This window comes from Vollenhovia emeryi, unplaced genomic scaffold (assembly GCF_000949405.1).
Source record: "Vollenhovia emeryi isolate VEMERY1.0 unplaced genomic scaffold, V.emery_V1.0 DF939236.1, whole genome shotgun sequence".
Lineage (NCBI taxonomy): Eukaryota > Metazoa > Arthropoda > Insecta > Hymenoptera > Formicidae > Vollenhovia > Vollenhovia emeryi.
In genome coordinates, this window is record NW_011967130.1 from 184,858 (window position 1) to 206,398 (window position 21,541).

Below are 21,541 nucleotides of genomic sequence, written 5' to 3' on the forward strand. Positions count from 1 at the left end.
GGGATATCGGTGGCAGAGAAACAATTGCCTTCCCCGGATAATTCAACGCGGCGAACTAATTCTGTTCTCGTGAAAGGATGCGCAGCAACACCTTCTTAAAGTCTCTCGTAGCGTTCATTATCCACGAATGTCCGAGACGTGCAAAAATATCCGTACATGCAGTTGAGGGTAAATCGCAAATAACAGTCGTCTATTCCGGCTCGGTTGAAACCTGGATCGTTGTTTAACATAAGCCTCGCGACTTGGACTTTGATTTTTAACTCGCAAGATCAAACGGACGGGCGCCTTTGCCGATGAACCTTTAGGATATTTCCGCAGAAGCGTCAGTAAGACAATGCACCAATAACGACGGCTTCAAAGTAGGGCACTCCCCTCTTTCTTCGTACCTGGATATAGACAAAACATTTTTTTTCCTCCCCCCCACGTATTCTGTACCTGACGAAAGATTGCGAATCCACTTTAGAAATCTTGCGACTCGCTCAGCAATGACGATAATCGCTGGTAGCTTCTACAGCCGTTGTGTATATATACATACCGCGCTCTCTAAAAGCCAATCAGCGGATTGTCACCGAAAACAGTGAACAGTCACTGATTTGCAGTTACAAATATACCGCTGAAAATCGCAGTGGTATACTTATTACCATAGACATAGTAATACTAGACCGAGCGTGAGACGCCAGACCTGAAGCTCAGGTAGAAAAGGATAGAAAGGTGCCGTCCACCTTTCTCTCTCTAACGAGAAGAATAAAAAGAAGAAGGTTGACGCGGCACCTACTTTCTATCCTTTTCTACATAATCTTCGTTGCTTAAAAGAGAACACGCTCGGTCTAGTATTACTATGTCTATGCTTATTACTGTAAATCAGTGGCTACGTCTCAGCTGTTCTCAGCGATAATCCGCTGATTGACCTTTAGAGAGCGGTTCTGAGAGAGCAAAGTATATGTTACGGCCGATACACATATATATATATTGTTTGACACATCGCGTGCGGTGCTCAGTTTTGAATTATAATTTCGATATCTTGGTGTGACGTAGCATTCATTTGTAAATACTCTGTATTTGTATATCTCTGCTTATGTTCATACATGTGTTTTAACGTAGCGCCCGGCCTCTCGTTCTTCTCGTTATGCATCACGTAGAAATGCAAGAGGAAGTGGAGTTGTGTTAAGAACGTGATATATTGCCTATTTCCTCTCACACTCTATACTACACATATATACGTGGTGTGCAGATACGGCTTGGTTGAACTTAGATTTTGTAAAGCGTTGTAAAATGTGCTGGGAGTTTATGGATGTTACAAGATATACATATATATACGCAGATTATCGATGTATACTTCAAATTGTTGGTGTGACAAATGTCTGTATATGAGATTGCATAGATATAGATCATATTTTCCGAAATATACGTAATTTCGTTAAACTTTCGGGAGTGCAAGGTAGAAGGACGCGGGACAGACAAACGTTAACTGTCACCTACGTTGCAGAGGTACTGCGGGGAATGAAACGGCACAGCGAGAACCGTCTCGTGTTCCAGCAGACGCGACTACGACACGCTGTGTCTGTTCTTTTTAGCTGAATGAAACTGGCCGCACCAGTTCAGGGAGTCCACCCTTTTCCTTCTACATTGGAAAGAGAAAGATAAACTCCGAACTGGCGCAGCAAGTTCAGCTGGAAAGAATAGACCAGCTGACTCCGCGCGCGGAGGGCAGCCGCGATTTTTGATAACCGCGCGATAAACGTTTCGCTAAATCGTCGAGCGGCAAGTAAGGTCCTAAATATCTACGATATCGAGCTTACGAAGTTAACTGTTCTCTGTCTCGTGCGTCCGTGCTGTATCCGTCACGTTAAAAAGGAGCATTTAAGGAGCTAAATAATCACCGGCGCAAACACGCCGCGCTGCCGCGGAGTGTGCGGCAAACCCGTTCACGTGAACGCGATACGAATAAGACAATGTAACCCAAGGCGTTTCGCGACGACGACGACGATGACGACGACGACGACGACGACGACGACGAATAGAACGTGAACAGGGGTATCTCGTGCGTTACACGGGAAGCGAGACACCCTCGATAAGCACACCCCTCCCGCCCCCCCTGCCCCCACGACCACGTTGCATTTCCGAAGCCATCACTCTCGGATCCCCCATCCCCCCGGTCGCACACCTTTAGGGCGAGAGCAGCAACAGCATCGGCGAGCGCAACGGCGGCGGCGGCGGCGGCGACGGCGGCGGCGACGGCAACGGCAACGGCGGCGTTGTTACCCTCCCCACAGTGCATTGTACGAAGATATAATAAAGCATGAACCGCTGGAACACACACCACGAGTCGTCGCACGTCACCTGTAACGCGATCTTTTGTCCGTGTCCGCCGTAGGAATAGAATCGACGAGCGTCGCACACAAGGGAGGACACCCTCTGTCTCTCCGACGTACACACACGCATACGCACACCCACGTGTCCGACATGCCTCTCTTTCCTCTCTCCCTCTCAGAGTTTTGTCGCTCTTGCGTCCTGCAACGATTGCGGCCCCGCATCGTCGTCGGCACTTGACGCGCCCCGGTCCTCGTGCGACGCCATCGCACTCTCCCCCGTAGATCTCGTTAAGCATCGCGGGAAAATTAGCGTCATCTTTTTCACCGCGATTCGGCGGCGCGTGAAAAATCGGCCGTCACGGGACACCTCGGCAAGAGGGAATTTCTGTCTTTCGTTACGGGCGATATTCTCGAGAATCACACTCGAAAAAGTATCTTACCAACGCAGGTAGATTTCTAGGGGGTCGCGACAAAAATTTTTCATTATTTTGTGTTTCTGTGAGAAAATTGTCTGTTGCTTACAAAATTTGTATTAGCAGTAACATTTTGGTAATATCTTATGGAAAGTTTAGGTTTCTTGATTAGGGCCCGGCTTTTTCATTTTCTGGTTAACCAGGAGTTAGCCGACTCTCCATCTTTTTCTACTCCGGTTAACAGTTAACCAGAAAATGAAAAACTGAGCCCAAGTCATTCACATTGGATAAAAATGAATTTCGGTGCCACAGCTAGAACTTGGTTCAAATTTCGAGAAATGTGTAGCCAATCAACTTGCGACTATTCCATAAAAGTTGCGAGTGAACACAGGCCTTAAGGAATATAACTGTGTACGTGCCACAATCAAACGTTATAATGGACGTCACAGAAAGACTTTCTTCCTAACATTCGCTAACAGTCGAGATAGAAATTTTGTTTCTGTTATTTAAATCGATTAAATGCAAAACATGCAGTTATTTTCTCGTACCTAGAAAATTGTTGCCGCAGTTGCGAGATCATTTTTTTGAGTGTAGATAAATGGATCCGATTACGCTACGGCCAATGTACGGCGAAAAAATGTTTTTTTTTGTAACAATGCAAGAAAGAAGTCTTATTGTTTTTTTTTTATTATTTATTATCTCACCGAAAATTTTTAATACGTGGACTAAACATGTTGTTCGGCGGCGCGTGCTTTTTAACGGGACAAGCTACATTTTTCACTCACGACTACTCTTTCGTACGAGAAATACGGATTAAACACGAAACGCACCGAAATCCCATCCGCCGGCGTTGATCCTCCGATCTCGGATTTCATTCTCAGCACGCGCGGCATCTTCTGCCCGCCGACGGTTTGCGCTTTCGATTTATGACGTCCTAGCTTCGCGAAAGTTATCGTGGGAAACGAAAATGTAACTCGACGTAACGTCCCTACGATCGCGTGCGGGAGAGACGTCCGTAAAAATTCCGTGTCGTCGGGCGACGTTCGGGGCAAACTCGACGGTGGGTTTCCCGGCTGGATCCGGAAAACGTTGGAAAAATCTTTCGTGGCTGTAGTCGCGTTTCATCCCCGCATTCACGTGTTGCTTTTTGCTCGCTACCCCTACCCACATCGTCACCATATCTCTCTCTTTCTCTCTCTCTCTCACACACACACACACACACACACGTTAATTGCAGTATGCGTGGATGAAATAGGTAATCTTTACGTGTCTGTGTTCTCTTCACCCCGACAACCTCGGTCTACATTGTCCACGGTATTCACAATCCACATAGAACTTTCACCCTTGTAGCGAAAGATCATTTCGCACGATCGATTCTTCGAGAGACATGTCGCAGTGCTGTGTCGAGGCAGATTCGATTAAAACAGTATTTAACACGCGGATCAAAAAGATATTTAAGCACGCGGTGCATCCGTCGCGTTAATTCGCCTGTCGAGCACAGAACTTTTCAAAACTGCGTTATAATCCATTATCACGGGATATTGGTAACTATCTGAAAAAAGTGGTATAGATTTTTCAATCGTGTTTTAAATCGGCGGCGACGACGGGGAGTACGAGCCGGTATTGCGGACGTTGGTAATTCAATCGGGGAAGGTCCATATCGCTATCGCGATGGAACCGCCGCAGATTTTTCAGTCGAGTTTATTCTGCACTGCGATACGCCTCTCTCTCTCTCCCCCCCTCTCTCTCTCTCTCTTTCTCTCTCTCTCTCTTTTCGTCTCCCTCTTCCGAGAGGCAAGCCCGAAGCCTGGTTCTTCTGGTCTGGCGCTCGGAAGCACACGGTCCGGCCCCCGGTGGAAATCGACAAGAGGATTCAGCAGCATCAGCAGCAGTCAGTCCACCAGACGAGTTGTCGATAGCGCAGTACCTGCTATATCACTGAGTAGAATTGTCTTTCCCGGTGTCGCCTGGAAATCCCATCAGCGGCATACCATCGTCAAACCCAACACCCCCCAACCCCCCCCCCCCCGTTCGTACGCCCGTTCATTTCTTCTTTGAAGTAGAGCGCAGCTTCCAATGCACGTCGGAGACCCACATACCGAAACCACCATGTCCATGCACTGTCCTCTCTGCGACGTTACTATGGAAACGGGATGGGCACAATCGCGCCGGTGACTTTATTCGAGCAGCGCGGCCCGAAGTTTCGGGAGGCGCGTCTGCGGAATCGGTTTCATAAAAGGGACTCGCGTCATTATTCCTCTCGTCCGAATCGAAGCGAGATAGGAATTTGTAATCAGATAGGATAGAAATTTCCGCGTCGCGCGGGCACATGGACCGCCACCCCTCCCCCTCCCTCCACCCGTCGCCGGAGACCAAGAAAACGGGGTTGCGCGGTATCGATTTGTCAAAAATGATGCGTTCGGCTCGCGGCGCAATAAATCCCAATTTGTTTCGGGTAATTAACCCCATCGTCCAATTTGCCTCCGCATTATTTTACGCCGTCCCCGAAATGTAATTTACTCACGAAGGGCATCGGCATATATTTAACTAACGTTATTTACCGATGGTTAAATCCATTAGCGGACACGCGCTCTATCTCCAGGCATTTTGAATATAAATTTCATATCGAGATCCGCGATGAAGATAAGGTTGAAATATTGAAGCCGACAAACATATTATAAAGCCAATTCGCAGAGTTCCTTAATTAAATTTGCGTGTTGCACCGTTGTTATTTTTTTTTTACAGTCTCATTTTTATTCACTCCGAATCGACGTTACCCATGATTTCGCATTCATTCACTTTGTATTATAAATCACTGTGCCACCATTCGCTTGACGTAGAAGCGATTGTTAACGAAATCGCGGCGTGACAATCAAGCTATTGCGTACCTTCGAGGGGCCCACTACAGGGGTAAAGCGTGTCTCGCGTCAACACGAGAACACCGTCGGAAACGAGCTCCGCCCGTTCGTAGGGCGCGAGATTTGGAAAGAGACCGGGAAAATTGTATCGCGCGAATGCGATACTTTTGGCGGCTAACGCGAACGGTCGATTCGATCCGCGGATGCGCGCAATCGAGAGATAAACCGCGAGAACTTGTACCGGCTCGCTCCCCCCCCCCCCCCCGCTTGAGAGTACCTTTATTTCGAACGCGCCCCAAAAGGGAACTTCTCCATCGCGTAAAACGCGAGGCGTTTACCGCCGAGCATTAGAATGTTTGCTAATTGTATACCAGTCCGCTTTGATTCCTCCCGACTCCCGACAGGAAGCATCGAGAGTTCTCGCTCGAAACTCGCATTTCCGCGCCACGCACGTGCCGTAGAACTGCGAGCACGAAATTACTTCGTACATTCGACTCGCGACAGGTGTTGGGCACACAGCGCTGTACGACGACAATCTATGTGTGCAATATCACTTTGCACGAAATCTAAATAAGCGGGCGACAATTAACGACCGTTACCATTGCCCGTTTACTTGGATTGCGTATCAATAGCGGTACTCTTCATGCTGCATCAGCGGTACTTGCACAATGCGGGACGCAATGAAACGCACAAAGTACGTAAGAGTCGATATTTCGAGCGCCTCTCCACGCTTGGGTGAAACTTTTTCACTATCGCTGGCCATCAATTTTGCTGCGTATTCCCGATTAACGATTGAAAGTGACGGCTTAATCAATTGTATCGCTGATTCGGTGCGGAAAGGCCGGTAACTTGGGCTGAAAGCCGACATGCTACAGTCGTGCGAAAGTGATTTTCCGCGCGCGAGATTGATCTTTCCGTATCTCGGGGACTCGAGCACTTTTCGTTAACAACAGCGGTTTCACACCACCAATTTGGATATCGTGCGCGTAAGTCCGCGCGCGGGGGCCCAACGCTCGTACAAGTCGAGAGTACGAAAGGCATCTTCGTTCGATAATACGAGGGGATCTAGTAAAGCCTGCATGTGCCACACAGCAATGCGCACCGTGCATCTCGGAAGCGTTGACGCGTGCGACTCAACCGTAGGTGCTGTTTTTATCATTGATTGTGTCATTCTTATCACTTTTCTTCTCCCCTCGCGCGACGCACGCGTGGGGGAGGGTTCTCGATTAAAATCCGTATTACGCTTTGGTGCGACTTTGAAACATGATTAATTAATTGATCTTCCTTTTTTTCTGTTTCCTCAACACTCTAGTTGTTCAGGATTAAGCCTCTGCCAGTGTTAGTAAGTACCGCCACTTGATCTGGTGTGATTGGACTGCTGTAGTTAGAAGGCTATGCGTACATATACTTATATATTATATTCATATATATATACACACGTACACGTACCCACATACACATTTTGTACAAATGCCTCGTACTGTCTCTGTTCTTATATCATCATCTACACACGCCATCGCTGAAAAGTAGGACTTTACTCGGATTTTCGTGTTTATCAACTTTTCCCTCCCTTTTTTTAATCCCGCGCGTCTTCTCCCTCTTTTTTTCGCAATGCTTCAACCCCGCGACAGGAGCCCTCCAGTGCGAGTATCGATACGTTCGCTTATAGATGCCTTCATAAAAAGAAAAAAATCCTGTTCGCATGGACGCTCGGAGGAATGCTTTAGAGATAAAAGAAAAAGCGCAGTCGCTGTACCGTGTATAAGAATTGCCGTGTTTCTTTCGGTCGTATGTTCTAGAAGCGAAGCTGAGAAGAAAGTATTTGAATTTTGTTGCAGCCATTTTTATTTCGAGTCATTAGTAGTCTACGAGAAATTGTGGAATACAAGATAAAGTTTGTTGAATTAAATTTCGGAGCAAAAGCACTAAAAAAAATACCTTACTAACGCAAGCTTACGTGTGCAAGCTTACGCGTGCAAGTAAGTTGTTACACCTGTTTATAATTTTGCGGATAAAAGTATTCTGTGTATTGACGATAGCTACATAAATTTAACAGCCTCTCCCTTCGTCCGGGCGCCCATGTGTTTCTTGCCAAAAGAAGTTCTTTCGCTTCTCAAAGCACTCGACGTAATTCATGGAAACGCGGTCGTCCCGTCTGAAAACGTGTGGCCCTTGCTCGAACGGGTTTCGATATTTTCAAAGGAAACACTTGCTGACATGACGCCAACAAAGAGAGAGGAGGCGCACTAATTCCGGGAACGTACGGACGAAAATGTGTTGATAGTTCAACGGGCCACACGTTGGCAGAATGTTACGATTAATCGCGAGTACATCCGCGAGAGAATGTCTGCCCTTGTACATTCGATCGCTCGCATCCGGGATTTTCGAAATTGTGGGACCTAAAATCCTACAAGCGCCTTACGGTCCAGGAATTAGGAACAAACGTAAGTTGACCTTTGTTTTGTATCACGATTTCATTGACTCCCGAAACATTTAATTTTTAGCAGTACGCATGAAACTCTTACAATTAATTCCTCTTGTACTCTTTAAAAGTCAATCGGTGCACGGAGAGAATTTTCTCTTAAAATTTATCATGAAAATCATGTAATCGTGGGACAATGTGTCATTTCAAAGAATTTTCTCAGAGTTTTTCAAATTTTACCATACATTCTACTAGTGATTATACTTAGTATACATTTTACTAGTAGAATGTATGGTAAAATTTCCAAAAACTCTCCTACAGTTCTTCAAAATGCCACGTTGTCCCACGACATGGTTTTCAGGGCAAATTTTTAAAAGAAAATTCTCTCTCCGTGTGGATTTTCTTCAAATTAGTGACGACTCACTGTTTTCAGTGATAATCCACCGATTGACTTTTAGAGAGTACGTAGTATACCTTCGTGTTTCTTTTTTGTATTGTCGGTTTGTACGAACGGCGATAAGATTTTAACCGTGCACTCTGTCGGAACCCCACCGTTACCAGAAGTGACGACGACCCCACAATTTCGATCGATACGTAAAAGAAAATTATCGCACACGGACCTGTACGAATATTAAATCGAATCAGCCTACCGGTAAATTATAAGAGCGAAGGCGCGCCGTGCGCGTGCGTTAATTGCCAGTCTATTAAACGCGAAGGGACGATAATAAAATAATATTATAAATTTGCCAGCGGACAAAGCCGCGGTGTACATTCAGCCGGCGCTGTGCAGTCGCAAATACTCGCCCGTACCGGCTCTAATTAGCGCGGGACCCGTTAATTAGTTCGGAATTGTCGATACTCGGACTTGGGGTATATCCGGAAAATTCCTAATTGTAATTAAAACCGATACAATTGCGAGACTTGCATACGCCGGACAAGTAATATTCGTACAGAAATCAAAACGGACAGTCGTCCTTTCCTCCTCCCCCCCCCCTGTCCTCCCAACCCTCCTCCTGCGTCTCTCCGAGTGCATTATCGAAGGCCCCTCCCGCAGCTCTGTTTCGCGAACGATACGTGCGCTAACCGGAAGCCACTCTCCGTCCACTGTGTGTCTGTGCAACCATACCGTTCATTATTACTTACTATTATATATATATACATTATACCTTCTCATGCGCCGTTCTTCACTCACACATTCATGTAGTGGCCGCGCGCATATCTGCATCGTGCATATCTTCTCGGTATGCGTGCGTGCGTGCGTATACGTGTGCGTCTGTCCTTGCGCGATGTGCAGCAACTAGTGCTTGAGCTTCTTGTGAAACGGAATCACTCATACGTGTACTATGTATATATATATATCTATGTATGCCTTTACACGTACTGCGTATTTGCGCATCGCTAGATGACCGAATCGTGTCGCTGGTGGCATTACAACAAAAAGCTCGCACAATTCCCCGTGTCCTGCCCCCGATGAGTGTACCGATTGACTGTAAAGAAAAAAGAGAGAAAACCGTACAGGCTCCCCCCCTGAACTAAAGTCGATGGCCTCTAACTGCGTACCGATTGTAAAACGTCATACAGCGACGTTCGGAGACCAGCGAGTCTACATTTCGTCTGGAAAATTCGCGTGTTTTTTCACGTGTCCCTCACCCCCCCGTAACTTTTAAGCGATGTGGCGAAATCGAGCTACGAGTCGATCGCTGGTTATTCTCGAGGTAACGTGTGAATTTGTCCACGGATCTGCCATGCGTCGTGCAACGCGTCAATTCGGGCGTACTTGCGTAGCGCTCTGTTTGCCATTCGATACATTTGTACATTCTCTAACATTGTACTGTTACTCTTTACAAGAGCTACTGCCAGTGCTTACCACGTCGCATCTCTTCTCGCTTTCTTCGCAATACCTAGATTCGTACGCTACTGTCTAGCGCAGCGCTACTGTGTAGGTCCATCAGCGATCGATATAGCCGTAGAACGATATCTTAGTCACGTCTCATGTGATCGAGGACCTATTGTTGTTAATTAAAGCTCTCCTTACTAATCCAATAGATGTTAATGATTTCACTGTGTAAGATGCACATTTATCTTATCGATTATCTCTCACGTACTCTCCACCTTGTAGTAGTTTCTCGTATGTAATTTCTCTCTCTTTATCTCTCTTTCTCTTTCTTTCTCTCTCTCTCTCTCGTTAAATATATCGACGCGAAGTGAAATCCTTGACGTCGAATCTAACAGTGATCGATAGCAATAACGACGTCCGCAGCGTCACTAAAGAATTTTAACGTGATCCTTGCTGTACCAACAGATTTTCGTTCGAGCGCAATTCGACTACGATCCACTGGAGGACGAGCTGATACCGTGCGCGCAGGCCGGGATCGCTTTCAGAACCGGTGACATTCTGCAGATCATCAGCAAGGATGATCATCACTGGTGGCAGGCGCGGAAGGATAACGCGGCTGGTTCCGCGGGCCTTATCCCGTCGCCCGAACTTCAGGAGTGGCGCATCGCTTGCATGTCCATGGAGAAGAACAAGCAAGAACAAGGTAACGTAACTCCCGCAACTCCCGTGTTAGTCGTTCTTGCGTATATAATTTGCTCGTCCGTGGAACACGAATACCGCTTACGATATCAGATGCGCAAAAACGAAGAACGATATTTGCGGTCATCTCTGCGTCGTTCTTCTTCTTTTTTTTTCATCGCTTAAGAGGATCCCTCAGCCATCTCTTTTATTAGGCTTCTGAACTGAGTGTTTTAGGTATGAAAATGTTCTGCTGTGCAGTCCGCAACTTATCATGGTATTATTTTGTGCATAAAAGCTGATAAAAAGAATTACAAGCGTAAAAACTATATTTGCCTGTGTCGGTAAAAAAAGATGGCTGAGAGATCCTCTTAATGAGAATATCGATCATGTTTTACCTGCTAGATTGTTATCCCGCGAAATGGACGGAGTTCTTTGGAATGGGAAGGAAAATATATTCGATGTGACAACGGTGAAAAGTATTGTTCCAAAGAGTATGTACTCTCCGCGTTTTATCGAACAATTGAGCGTAAAAGCATAAAATTTCTTGACCATTTCGTTGCGAGAGTATTTTCAATTGTGATCTTACGTTAAACGTTCGTCGTGAGAATAATTTTCTTTCTCCAGCTGGTTGGCTGTGACGTGAAACGTTTAGGATAAGGATAATTTTGGTTAAAAACTCGAGTAGAATGAGTGCGGTAATCACTGGTTCCAGCAGATCGCAGAGTCTCTCTCGAGTACAGAACGGAGAATCAGAAATTTCGCCGATTGAGAAAATCATTGTTACGTGGCATTCTTTCACCGCCGCTCAATCGATCCATCATCATCCAATCACATCTGATGACTCCACTCAATTCCCACTGATTTTCACCAAGTCATTGCTGCCAAAAAATAAACGAATGTGCTGATGAAACACGATGTCGTCTCTGTGTTGTTCGATGTGTACAGGTTTTCGATGGAGCATGTGATATCGTTGTTACCAATCGACTATACTGCTAAATGAGATGCGTACTGATAGTGTATTATTCATTCGACTTGATGGATCAGTTAGGTAATTACCGTTTCACTACGGTGGTCCCCGAGGGATTTCCAACGGAAACGAAACAATGTTTGATATCTGTGATTACTACTCCATACTTTCATTTGCTTCTGATACAGAAAATGTTTGCAGAAATCTGGAACTTTTTCGTTTCAAACACTGAAAAAATATTTTTTCGCTACCATAGCTAATCATGATTTACTATAAATATTTTGCTGCCTTAAATATAAATTTCTAAAACGCAGCAAACGGTTTGCTGTCGCACTTAATACAATAGGCACAGTAGCAAAATATTTAGCTATCCCAACTAAATATTAGCTGTTCATATTTTACAACTGAAATTTAGTCGCCACATGCAGTTTTGCGCTACGGTAGCTACAGTTTTCTTTCCGCGAAAGAATACAGACATTACGCGCATTGATTAGTCTCTCCAAATCGTAATAATTCTCTTTTTAAAACGTAATAATAGCTATCTAAACAAAATTGATAATTAATAGTATGTGATAATTAATAATGTATATAATCAGTAATTAGTAAGAATTAATTATGATATTTAATGCATATTACGTAACCATTAGCTTTTTCACGATATATAGTAAAAATAGCTAATAACAGATTACTAGGTTTATATTTATATAAATTTTTATAAAATTCACATCCCACGTATCTAGTGCTGAATACCCCCACGGAAAAATATATATTTCAAAAAGTAAGTGAAAATATATGACGACAATCTGACGATCACGAGGAAGGTGAATAAGAAAAATTATCTATTCGTAAGGCTGTTCTGCTTTTACCGAATATTATTGCGATTCAATCCATTTTAGCTAAATTTAACTTTACATTTTTGGTTATAAATAAATAAATTTATACACTATGTATAAGTATACATAGTGTATAATATATATGTGTGTATATTGCAAATCTTTGATCAATTTTGAATAAATTTTTCTTTTAAGAAGATATAGAAATACTCGTATACACACATATACCATAACTTTTATAAATTATAAATGATTTAAAAAAAACTTAATTTCAAAAAGGTAATAAAATTGCCACTCTCTTTTAGTTAATTTGAAGTAAATTTTAGTTTGATAGAATTTTAATTGTGGCTCAAAAAGGGACAGAGAAACAAATTTAGGTACCTTATACAAAAATGAAAGGTTATAACAATTATGTTTTTTCTCAACTTTTAGCTTTAGCTATTTTATCATTTTTCATTTTTGTATAAGGTACATAAATTTGTTTCTCTGTCTCTTTTTGAGGCACAATTAAAATTCTATTAAACTAAAATTAATGTTTCAACTGGTAAAAGCAGATCAACCTCCAGAGGCCCTCCACCACCCCCGCCAACTGGCGGTCCTCTTTTCTTTGTGGTTGTATGCTTTTTATTTTTTCTAAGCATAAAAATTACAGTATATGTATAACAATGTATAAAATTACAATTTATTTTATACAAAGCATATAGAAAGTAAATAAAATTATAAAACACAATATAAAAATTTTGAGATATTTACATACATACATTAATATAAATACAATATAAAGTATTTGAACTATTTTACTGATGCCGAATTACGAAAGCGTTCGAAACAAGTGTAATGATACTAAAATTCACTATTTTTAAATCAGGTATTTGACTATTGTAAATATTAAAAAAAATAACGATCAACTTTTTATTATTAAGATTTTTATTTAAAAATTCTGTGATATTAGTCAATGATTAAATAAAAAATAAACTATAATCTAAAATTTGCATTGTTAAACGCGGCGAATAAATCAACTGATATTGTGATATATGAATATTATTTAATAATTGGCAATAATTTTTGAAACGCGAAATTGTGAATAAATAATCAAAACTTGAATATTCTACAAAATTATAAAAATGACAAAAATTTCTTAAACTCATTAATTTAGCGAATTTTATATTATCATACGTTTTTGTACTGATTTCGTGTAATATATCCGGCACTAGTATTACATAATTTCATTATAAATAATATTACATAGTAGTAACATACTCTGGAATTATGTAACAAAGAAAAAATTATTACATTATATGATATTATTTGTCATATTACTAATTATATACTAATTAGTAATATGTCAATTAAATAATATTATATAATATTACGTAGTTACAATGTACTGGAAAAATACATAATTTTAACTTCTTACATAATTCTTACATAATTAACATCATATTGTCGAATTACAATCCCCCCTGTGTCCCTACCTAACCGAACCTAACCGAACTTTTATCTCTAGATTGTTCCTATCTATCCATATTCCTAGGTATTCATGTTTACCTAGTCATATTCCTGTTTACTTAACATCATATTTTACCCACCCGTATTGATTTTAGTTTGTTTAGTTTATTAATATTTTAATTAGTCGCGACCGCGATTACCCGAGATTAGGGAAGATTTTTAAAGGGAGTTTAAGAGATTTTAAGTTCGCGGCTAATGGGAATTAAACCAGAGACTTTTTCGTCTCCAAACATGCACATACACTTGTATGTGCAAAAAATATTATCTTACGTGCATATGTTACATTACTTAGCTGGTGTTGAACACCAACCTACCTTGTATACGTCCTCTTCTGGCCAGTATATGGACTTACCGTTTCCTGGCCAAATCCACTCTGGCGATATAGCCAGAGACAGGAAGGAGAAATACTCCTTCTATTGCCGGCTGATCATAGCCGGCAAATGAGCGTAGTGACTTTACGCTCTTTCCCACGATGCGCGAAACACGACCGCGTCGCGAAGGACCATTTATAGCAATTAAATTAATTACGGAATTACTAACATCCAAAATCTATTAATTGTCTTAGATACTCTAATTTACACGCGTGATAACATCTTTGATTAAGAATAAAGAGATATTATTTAATCAGAATATATATCTTGAGAAAAAGCTGTGTATAATCCGAATAAATTCGACTACTTTTCGCGAATGATAGCAATTTTACTATCGAATGCGATATAATCAGAAACTCCGAATCTTGACAAAAAAGTTTAATCAACGGGCTATTAATGGATCCGATTACTTTTCATGAACGATAGGAATTTTAAATCTGTTGCATGCAGAACTTAATAACAATGCAAAGTAAATGAGTGACAAAACGCGAGCTGAAGAAATCTAAGGTCCACATTTTCGATTTATCGTTTCGAATATCGAATCTCGCCTCAAGTGGGTGAGAAATTAATGACGTGAGATCCGAAAGGAATAATAAATTTCCTGCGCAAAATTGTGCTAATGTGAATATTTTGTGCACTCGAGCGAATACAATTTGAATTTTGATAGCTGCATCTAGTTACCATATATCGTGCGTAATCCGTTCAAAATTATTTCATGGTGTATTAAAAATTAATATTACATCTCTCAAAATCAACTATAATTTAAAGTAACGCGAAATTGACCAACTTAAAAATTATCGCTGCAAAAAGTTTTTCGCGGAATAACCGTTTATTGGATCTCATGTCATATCGCTTTAACTGGTGTAAAAACCAGTTTTCAATGCACATAGATAGACTGTAAAAGTTTAGGTTAAAATTGGCGCGTTATAGAGACAAATAATTAATAATCGTAAAGACGCACATGATTTTGTCAAATAGATTATAGATATTGTATCAATTTGTTAAATGAACTACGTATTCAATAGGTTATACGTGAAATATTTATTTTCGGTCGTGATATATGCATACTGAAAATATCTCTAAGCATATACATTGCATTTTTGCGCCACAATTTATATAATATTTAATCCTGGAAGACAATATTTGGCAAGAGGGAGCATGAGGAAATAAAACAAGGTATTTGTTACTCAGTAATAAATATTACGTATATCATTTTATGCAATACCTATTATGTTTATTTATTTTATTAATTTCATTTTTTATTTTTTTTATTTTAACACATAATCAATGCATAAAATCAAGGCACAAAATCAATTTATGTGATTTATCTAGGATTAAATATCAAGTCCTAATCGATTCCAGTCTATCTATTTTAAGGCAACGGATCTATGAAATATAAAATTCATAATAATTTATCGTCGTAATTTGACAAGCATCTCTGCGATATATTTGACGTAATCATAGATACGTGACCTCAATTATAAAAATGTATTCATCACTCACCGACACCGATGCGCAACAGCGGAGTTACTCTGCAACGTCGCTACGATGATTCTGAACAGACAAATATTCAAATTAAAGCAGGGCGTAAAAGAGACGGTCAATAAAATAATCGCTTAACTCTTTTAAAATATTCTACTCTTTGAACAAGTTTCTATTTCAAACATTTTTCTCTAATTTTTATCCTCTCCCCGGGTAAATCCAATTGAAAGCGCGAGTGATCTTTCCGCGCATAATATAATGTGTATAAATCAACACTTACCGCATGTTGCTCCGCCGGCGCCTGATGCCTTCCTCAGGCCTCCACCTCCTCTCAGACTGCTCGGGATGTCAGGCTTCGTAGGGTTCCTTCCTCCGGGGTTGTCTCGGGACGGCAGCCAACACTCACAACACTCACAATTACGATCGCGCGCTACATCTTGTACGGCACTCCCGTGACTCGAAGCTAATTAAGACGCGACGAAAGCGAAAAAAATCGCGAGAAATCACCGCGTTCTGGGGAGGATAACTGGCCGACGAGTTTCGGCCAGATCAAAGTCCCTCCAAGAGGTACGTCGGTTAGTATCCGACGCAGAGAAGAAGGATCTTGATGGTGGAGAGCGAGCTAAGCGTACTCTGATTTCTTTCGGGACCCGCGGGATTAATCCGCGAAGAAAAGCTAAGCGGCCCGTCGAACGTCGAAGACGCGCTGCAGGAGGGAACGAATCCCGGATCTTCCAGACCGCTCCCGACAGCGGTCGTTTCGGCAGCGAATCAACGACAGTCACCTCTTTTCTCTCAATCCGCATGACGCCAGGCTGTTAGGCGAGAGTACAAATTCGCGCGAGCATATATTGTGCTCTCCCATTATTCAGAAACCGTGTTTCTTTTCATTGACATATAAGTGAAATAGAACGATCCTTGTGGAAAACTGCGTGGTTACGAATAAATATATTTAAGAGAAATAAAATACATGCATTGCTCGCTGCAGCTTGTTATATGTGCGGGCACAAATAATTCTCGGGTACCAACTGTCCGAGGCAAATCGAAACCGATAACAGCCGGATTTGAAAACAAAAAAAAATGCGAATCTAAAGTTCGACAAAATTATCAACTTGTCGCTTGTGTCTGTTGCGTGAAAAAAATGCATTTGGAAAGAATTGTCTAAAGGTTATCGATATCCGATTGATATCGGGGTACCCAGTCGACTTGCCTCGAATCTATTAAGTGCCCGCACACTTTGGATTACGCTCGCCGCGATGCTAAACGGAAAGAGTACACGTTACTTTTCGCAAATTGTACCAAGTGAATTGTCCGAAGTTGATCTTTATTTGTCAAATAAAAACATTTCACCGTTCATGCATGTATTTTACAACTGAAAGTTGTCTAAAGTTAATTAAAAAGTTAATAATCGATGTGGAATAGCAGGATCCGCCGTACCTAGAATTAGTAAAACACAGCAAAGGTTAAAGCATAAAGCTGAAATATTATATATATACATTCGCAAAATAATATATACATTCGTAACCACGTTAATCGTTAAAGCAAGACTAAGGAAACTGATTGTAAATTCAACTTATTCAGTTGATAGAGTCGGGCACTCGTTCTATTCATATTCTCGCTACTGTTAAGTCTCATTATCGTTCAAGCAAAACTGACGCTATTATTAATATTAATGGAGGAGCACGTAATAAGAGAAAGAAAGAAAGGGAAAAATCTCCTTTCGGAATATTTAATTTACTTCTCGAACACGCGCAGTGAAACACGAACGGTAGTTCGTCGTTGATTCATTGCCAAAGCGACAGCTTCCGGGAACCGCCGAGAAAACCAGCGTTTAATTCCAGCCCTGCAACGCGGAATCTCCAACTTTCGACGGTACACCGAACTAGACGTCGTGGACGAATCCCGCGGGAGCAGACGAGAAATAACTCTCCGCTATGAAGATTATTGCGACTCCTCGCCGGTACGAACGCACTCGTCCTCCTGACGCGAGGGACTGTGATAAGGCGATCGCGCCCGAAAACGCGGAGAGAACGTGGTTACACGCTGACCGATAATATCGCGCACAGCGCTCCCAACATTTTGCCCAGCACTCCCAACACATTGCACAACACTCCCGAAGTCGGAATTACGAGAACGCACTGATAATCGCAATCGCACGATACCCGGCACTCCCGAAAATCCGACGCGGCGATTTAAAGTCATCATACGAAAGTCTTTCAACGCATTGTTGAGTTCACAAATTTCACGGATGCACTTGCTTTCTGCGTGATTCAGTCCTCGAATCGCTGGATCACACTGCATCGAAGTCTCGTCCGTTTGGTGGGTTTAATCGCCACCGAGAAACCATGCGATAGCTTTAAAAGGCTTGAAAGTGAGCCACGAGTTTTACACACCGGAACGTTGGTTGTCAGCACGGAATATTTGACGTCAAGAAACGCACATCAAGCGTTCAGTCCGATGTATTGTAATTAGTACCGATAGCACAGCGAACTGATAACCGCGATCGCACGATACCCGGCACTCCCGAAAATGCGACGCGGCGAGCCGCTTGTACGATCGGCGGCGATTTAAAGTCATACGAAAGTCTTTCAACGCACCGCTGCGTTCACAAATTTCACAGATACACTTGCTATCTGCGTGATTCAGTCCTTAACTCCGGTCCTCGAATCGCTGGATCACACTGCATCGAAGTCTCGTCCGTTTGGTGGATTTAATCGCCGCCGAGGAACCATGCGATAGCTTTGAGAGACTTGAGAGTGAGCCTCGAGTTTCACACGCCGGAACACGTTGGTCGCCGGCACGGGATATTTGACGTCGAAAAACGTACATCAAGCGTTCAGTCCGATGTATTGTAATTAATAACGACAGCTCGCGCCGCTACCTCTCTGCTCGAGTGTCGCCGTGTGAATGGCCCGGCCAGGTAACTCCCGCAAAGTCACGGCCTTCGCGGCGCGCTCGTAAACAACTACGTACGGTCGACCTTGTGACGTATGGGCTGTTACCACTTGGCACAACGAAATATTTCAACGTACAAAAACAATTGTTTTTGTACGTTCAACTATTACGTTACTTCAGTAACGTTGTACGGCGTGTTTTCACCACGTATCTCGCGTTTCAAGGTAAATTCGACGCGTTCGTGGATCGGCATTCGGCGGATCTTTGTCGCGTACGTGAGTCCTCAGATTCTTTAATTATTACATATGATAAAGGCGATAGGAGCATATGACGATAAAGCGTCAGTATCAGCGACCGAAACGTCTGACATTATATTAAACACGTCGATATTTATTTTGTTAAACAACTAACAATCGTGTTCGGTTTCATTCCATCTCTTTATAAGCACATTGTCAAGTTTCGCTTTATCGCCATGTGCTCCTATCGCCCTTATCACAATTAATCTTTTTTCTCAAAGGAGCTTATTAATATACGCTTCTTTAATCATTCGCGAGAAAGAGAGAGAGAGAGAGAAGAATATATATGGTAATATATTTCATACATTTGGTATATAAAAATTCTATTTAAAAAATCGTATATACAATATTATATATGTCAAAATATACTGAAAATGTAGGTGTATGTGAAATATATGAACAATATTTAAATTATATTTTTATAATTTCGCAATAACGTTTTTCGCTGCCGCGAGGCGGCGATTACACTTTCTCGTATTTAAAAATCAACTAACAGCAGTATATAAGAAGTGGCGAGAAATCAGATCTAACAGTTGTGGCAAATGGAATCAATTTGATCCGCGCTGGTAAAGCGTTGAGAGCCTAAATTCTAAGATACTTAGAACACCTAATGCAATATTATACACATAGACGTGTATATCCTTGATTACATAACATAAGCTTAACTGTGTTTATTGAGATGTGAGTAACACGTACCGAATATACAGGGTGTTATGTAATACCCGCATCAACGCTTATTGTGAGATAGAGTGGACTAGACTAATTGTAAGTCGAAAAGTCCTCTACCATTTTGCAATTTTCGCAAAAGTCAGCGAGTTATTAATTATTAAAAATCGCTGTTTTAGGCCGGCCCACTGCCCACCCAGTGAGAAATGATTCGTCGATCGACGTCGAAACGACGTCGAATCGACGCCAATTCGCCGGTGTCGATGTCGATTCGACGTCGTTTCGACGTCGATCGACGAATCATTTCTCACTGGGCAATTCAAACGTGCGGCGAGATCGATCGATCGTTACTAGGCGCGCAGAGAGTTGTAACGATCGATCGATCTCGTCGCACGTTTGAATTGGGCAGTGGGCCGGCCTAAGACAGCGATTTTTAATAATTAATAACTCGCTGACTTTTGCGAAAATTGCAAAATGGTAGAGGACTTTTCGACTTAGTCTAGTCCACTCTATCCCACAATAAGCGTTGATGCGGGTATTACATAACACCCTGTATACCAAAAGATGTACCGTTCACAGTCTATAGATATCCTCCAAACGTTCGCAGTACCTACATGTGCTATTAGGGAATATACATATATTTTATATACACTTCCTTTTATATTCCTTTTAATATTTTTATATAAAATATATGATACAATATATAAAAATATACAATGCATACATTTATAGACGTATATAATTATATAACCACTATTATAGTATATATATATAATACATTTTATCATATATTTTTAATACATATGAATGATATATGAAAAATTACAATTTATTGGTATTACATTTATAGTAGTAGTATATTTTTCTTATAACGCATATACGAGTAATACAAAACGAATGTATCCTTTCTACTTTTCTTTATATATAATGAAATATATTTTTTTCCGTGGGGATATACAATCAGAAACATTTTATGTTTAACCTAATAACGATTAGATAAGTGCGTAGATAGATATTGGATGTTCATATACATTTTACTAAATTGTGTAATCAATTACATTTATAGGCCGAGTGTTATCTCTTAAACGTTACCATTGGAACCGATTTTATAATTCAAACCCCACGTGGCGTATAAAGCCGTATCGATTTCGAATCTCGAAGCTGGATACGAACGTTCCTGAAACCGTTCCGTTTGGCTAAGAGCATCTATCATCTCCAGGCGGTAGAAATAAAACACGAACGTAATCGTTACTTTCGATAGTTACTGATCCATGAAATTTTAAGATGCCATTGCCTTTGTGTTAACCATAAATCTCTTACTTTTGATGAAAAGACGATGCTATGGTAAGCCGGCAAAAGCAACGAAACGCGTAGAAGAAGCACGTCGGAGTTATCCGCAAGATAGTTTATCACTCGCGAGTTTTTTTACTTTCGCGACACACGCGTTCAACAGTCGGGCTGGTTAATTTGAAAAAGAACGCAGGTAACACAGCAAGTAAGACAGCACGATAGATTGAAGGAACAGCTCCACGATTTCGAATGTTTAAGGTCAGATTAGAAGTGCTAATTGCGGATTGCGGCTGCTCAAGTCGTATGCAAATCAAGGGCTGAATGCTTTAAGAACATGTAGCAAGAAACTTTCGGTCGTCGTATATCACTACGTGCGCGCCTGCTGGCGCTAAGTGGGTGGCATGGGGGAGGGATTAGGAATAGGCAAATGAAGAGCTAGCGCATACAAGAATAATTAGCTGCCAGTGATATATCTGTTGTTTATATGTGTTATGCGGGGCTAGATGCTGAAGGAGAAGGTGGATGTTCTTCTCACACCGAAGGCTGCGACGGCTCGACAGGTACGTCTCTGCCTTCAGGTAGACACGTGTAGAGTCACGTAGGACGTACTTTTAGACGCATGAAGTACAGACTGGACCCATGCTTCTGATACACGCATCAGTACAGAGAGAGGAGATTGGAAAGTGGGACGAAAAAGTCTTTCGCCGAT

At 41.8% G+C, this 21,541-nt stretch overlaps 1 protein-coding gene across 10 annotated transcripts in view; it reads left to right on the top strand.

The window, feature by feature from the left end:
• The window catches only part of LOC105560215 (peripheral plasma membrane protein CASK), a 208,148-nt gene that overhangs the window by 180,502 nt on the left and 6,105 nt on the right, over nucleotides 1-21,541 (top strand). For 4 of the 10 annotated variants that reach the window (XM_012009114.1, XM_012009115.1, XM_012009116.1 and 1 more), the window contains 3 exons: nucleotides 6,896-6,925; nucleotides 10,308-10,545; nucleotides 21,336-21,392. In XM_012009114.1, the coding sequence (XP_011864504.1) occupies nucleotides 6,896-6,925; nucleotides 10,308-10,545; nucleotides 21,336-21,392 (325 nt within the window). The remainder of the gene's footprint in view (nucleotides 1-6,895; nucleotides 6,926-10,307; nucleotides 10,546-21,335; nucleotides 21,393-21,541) is intronic. The other 6 variants (XM_012009117.1, XM_012009118.1, XM_012009119.1 and 3 more) reach the window with 3 other exon arrangements.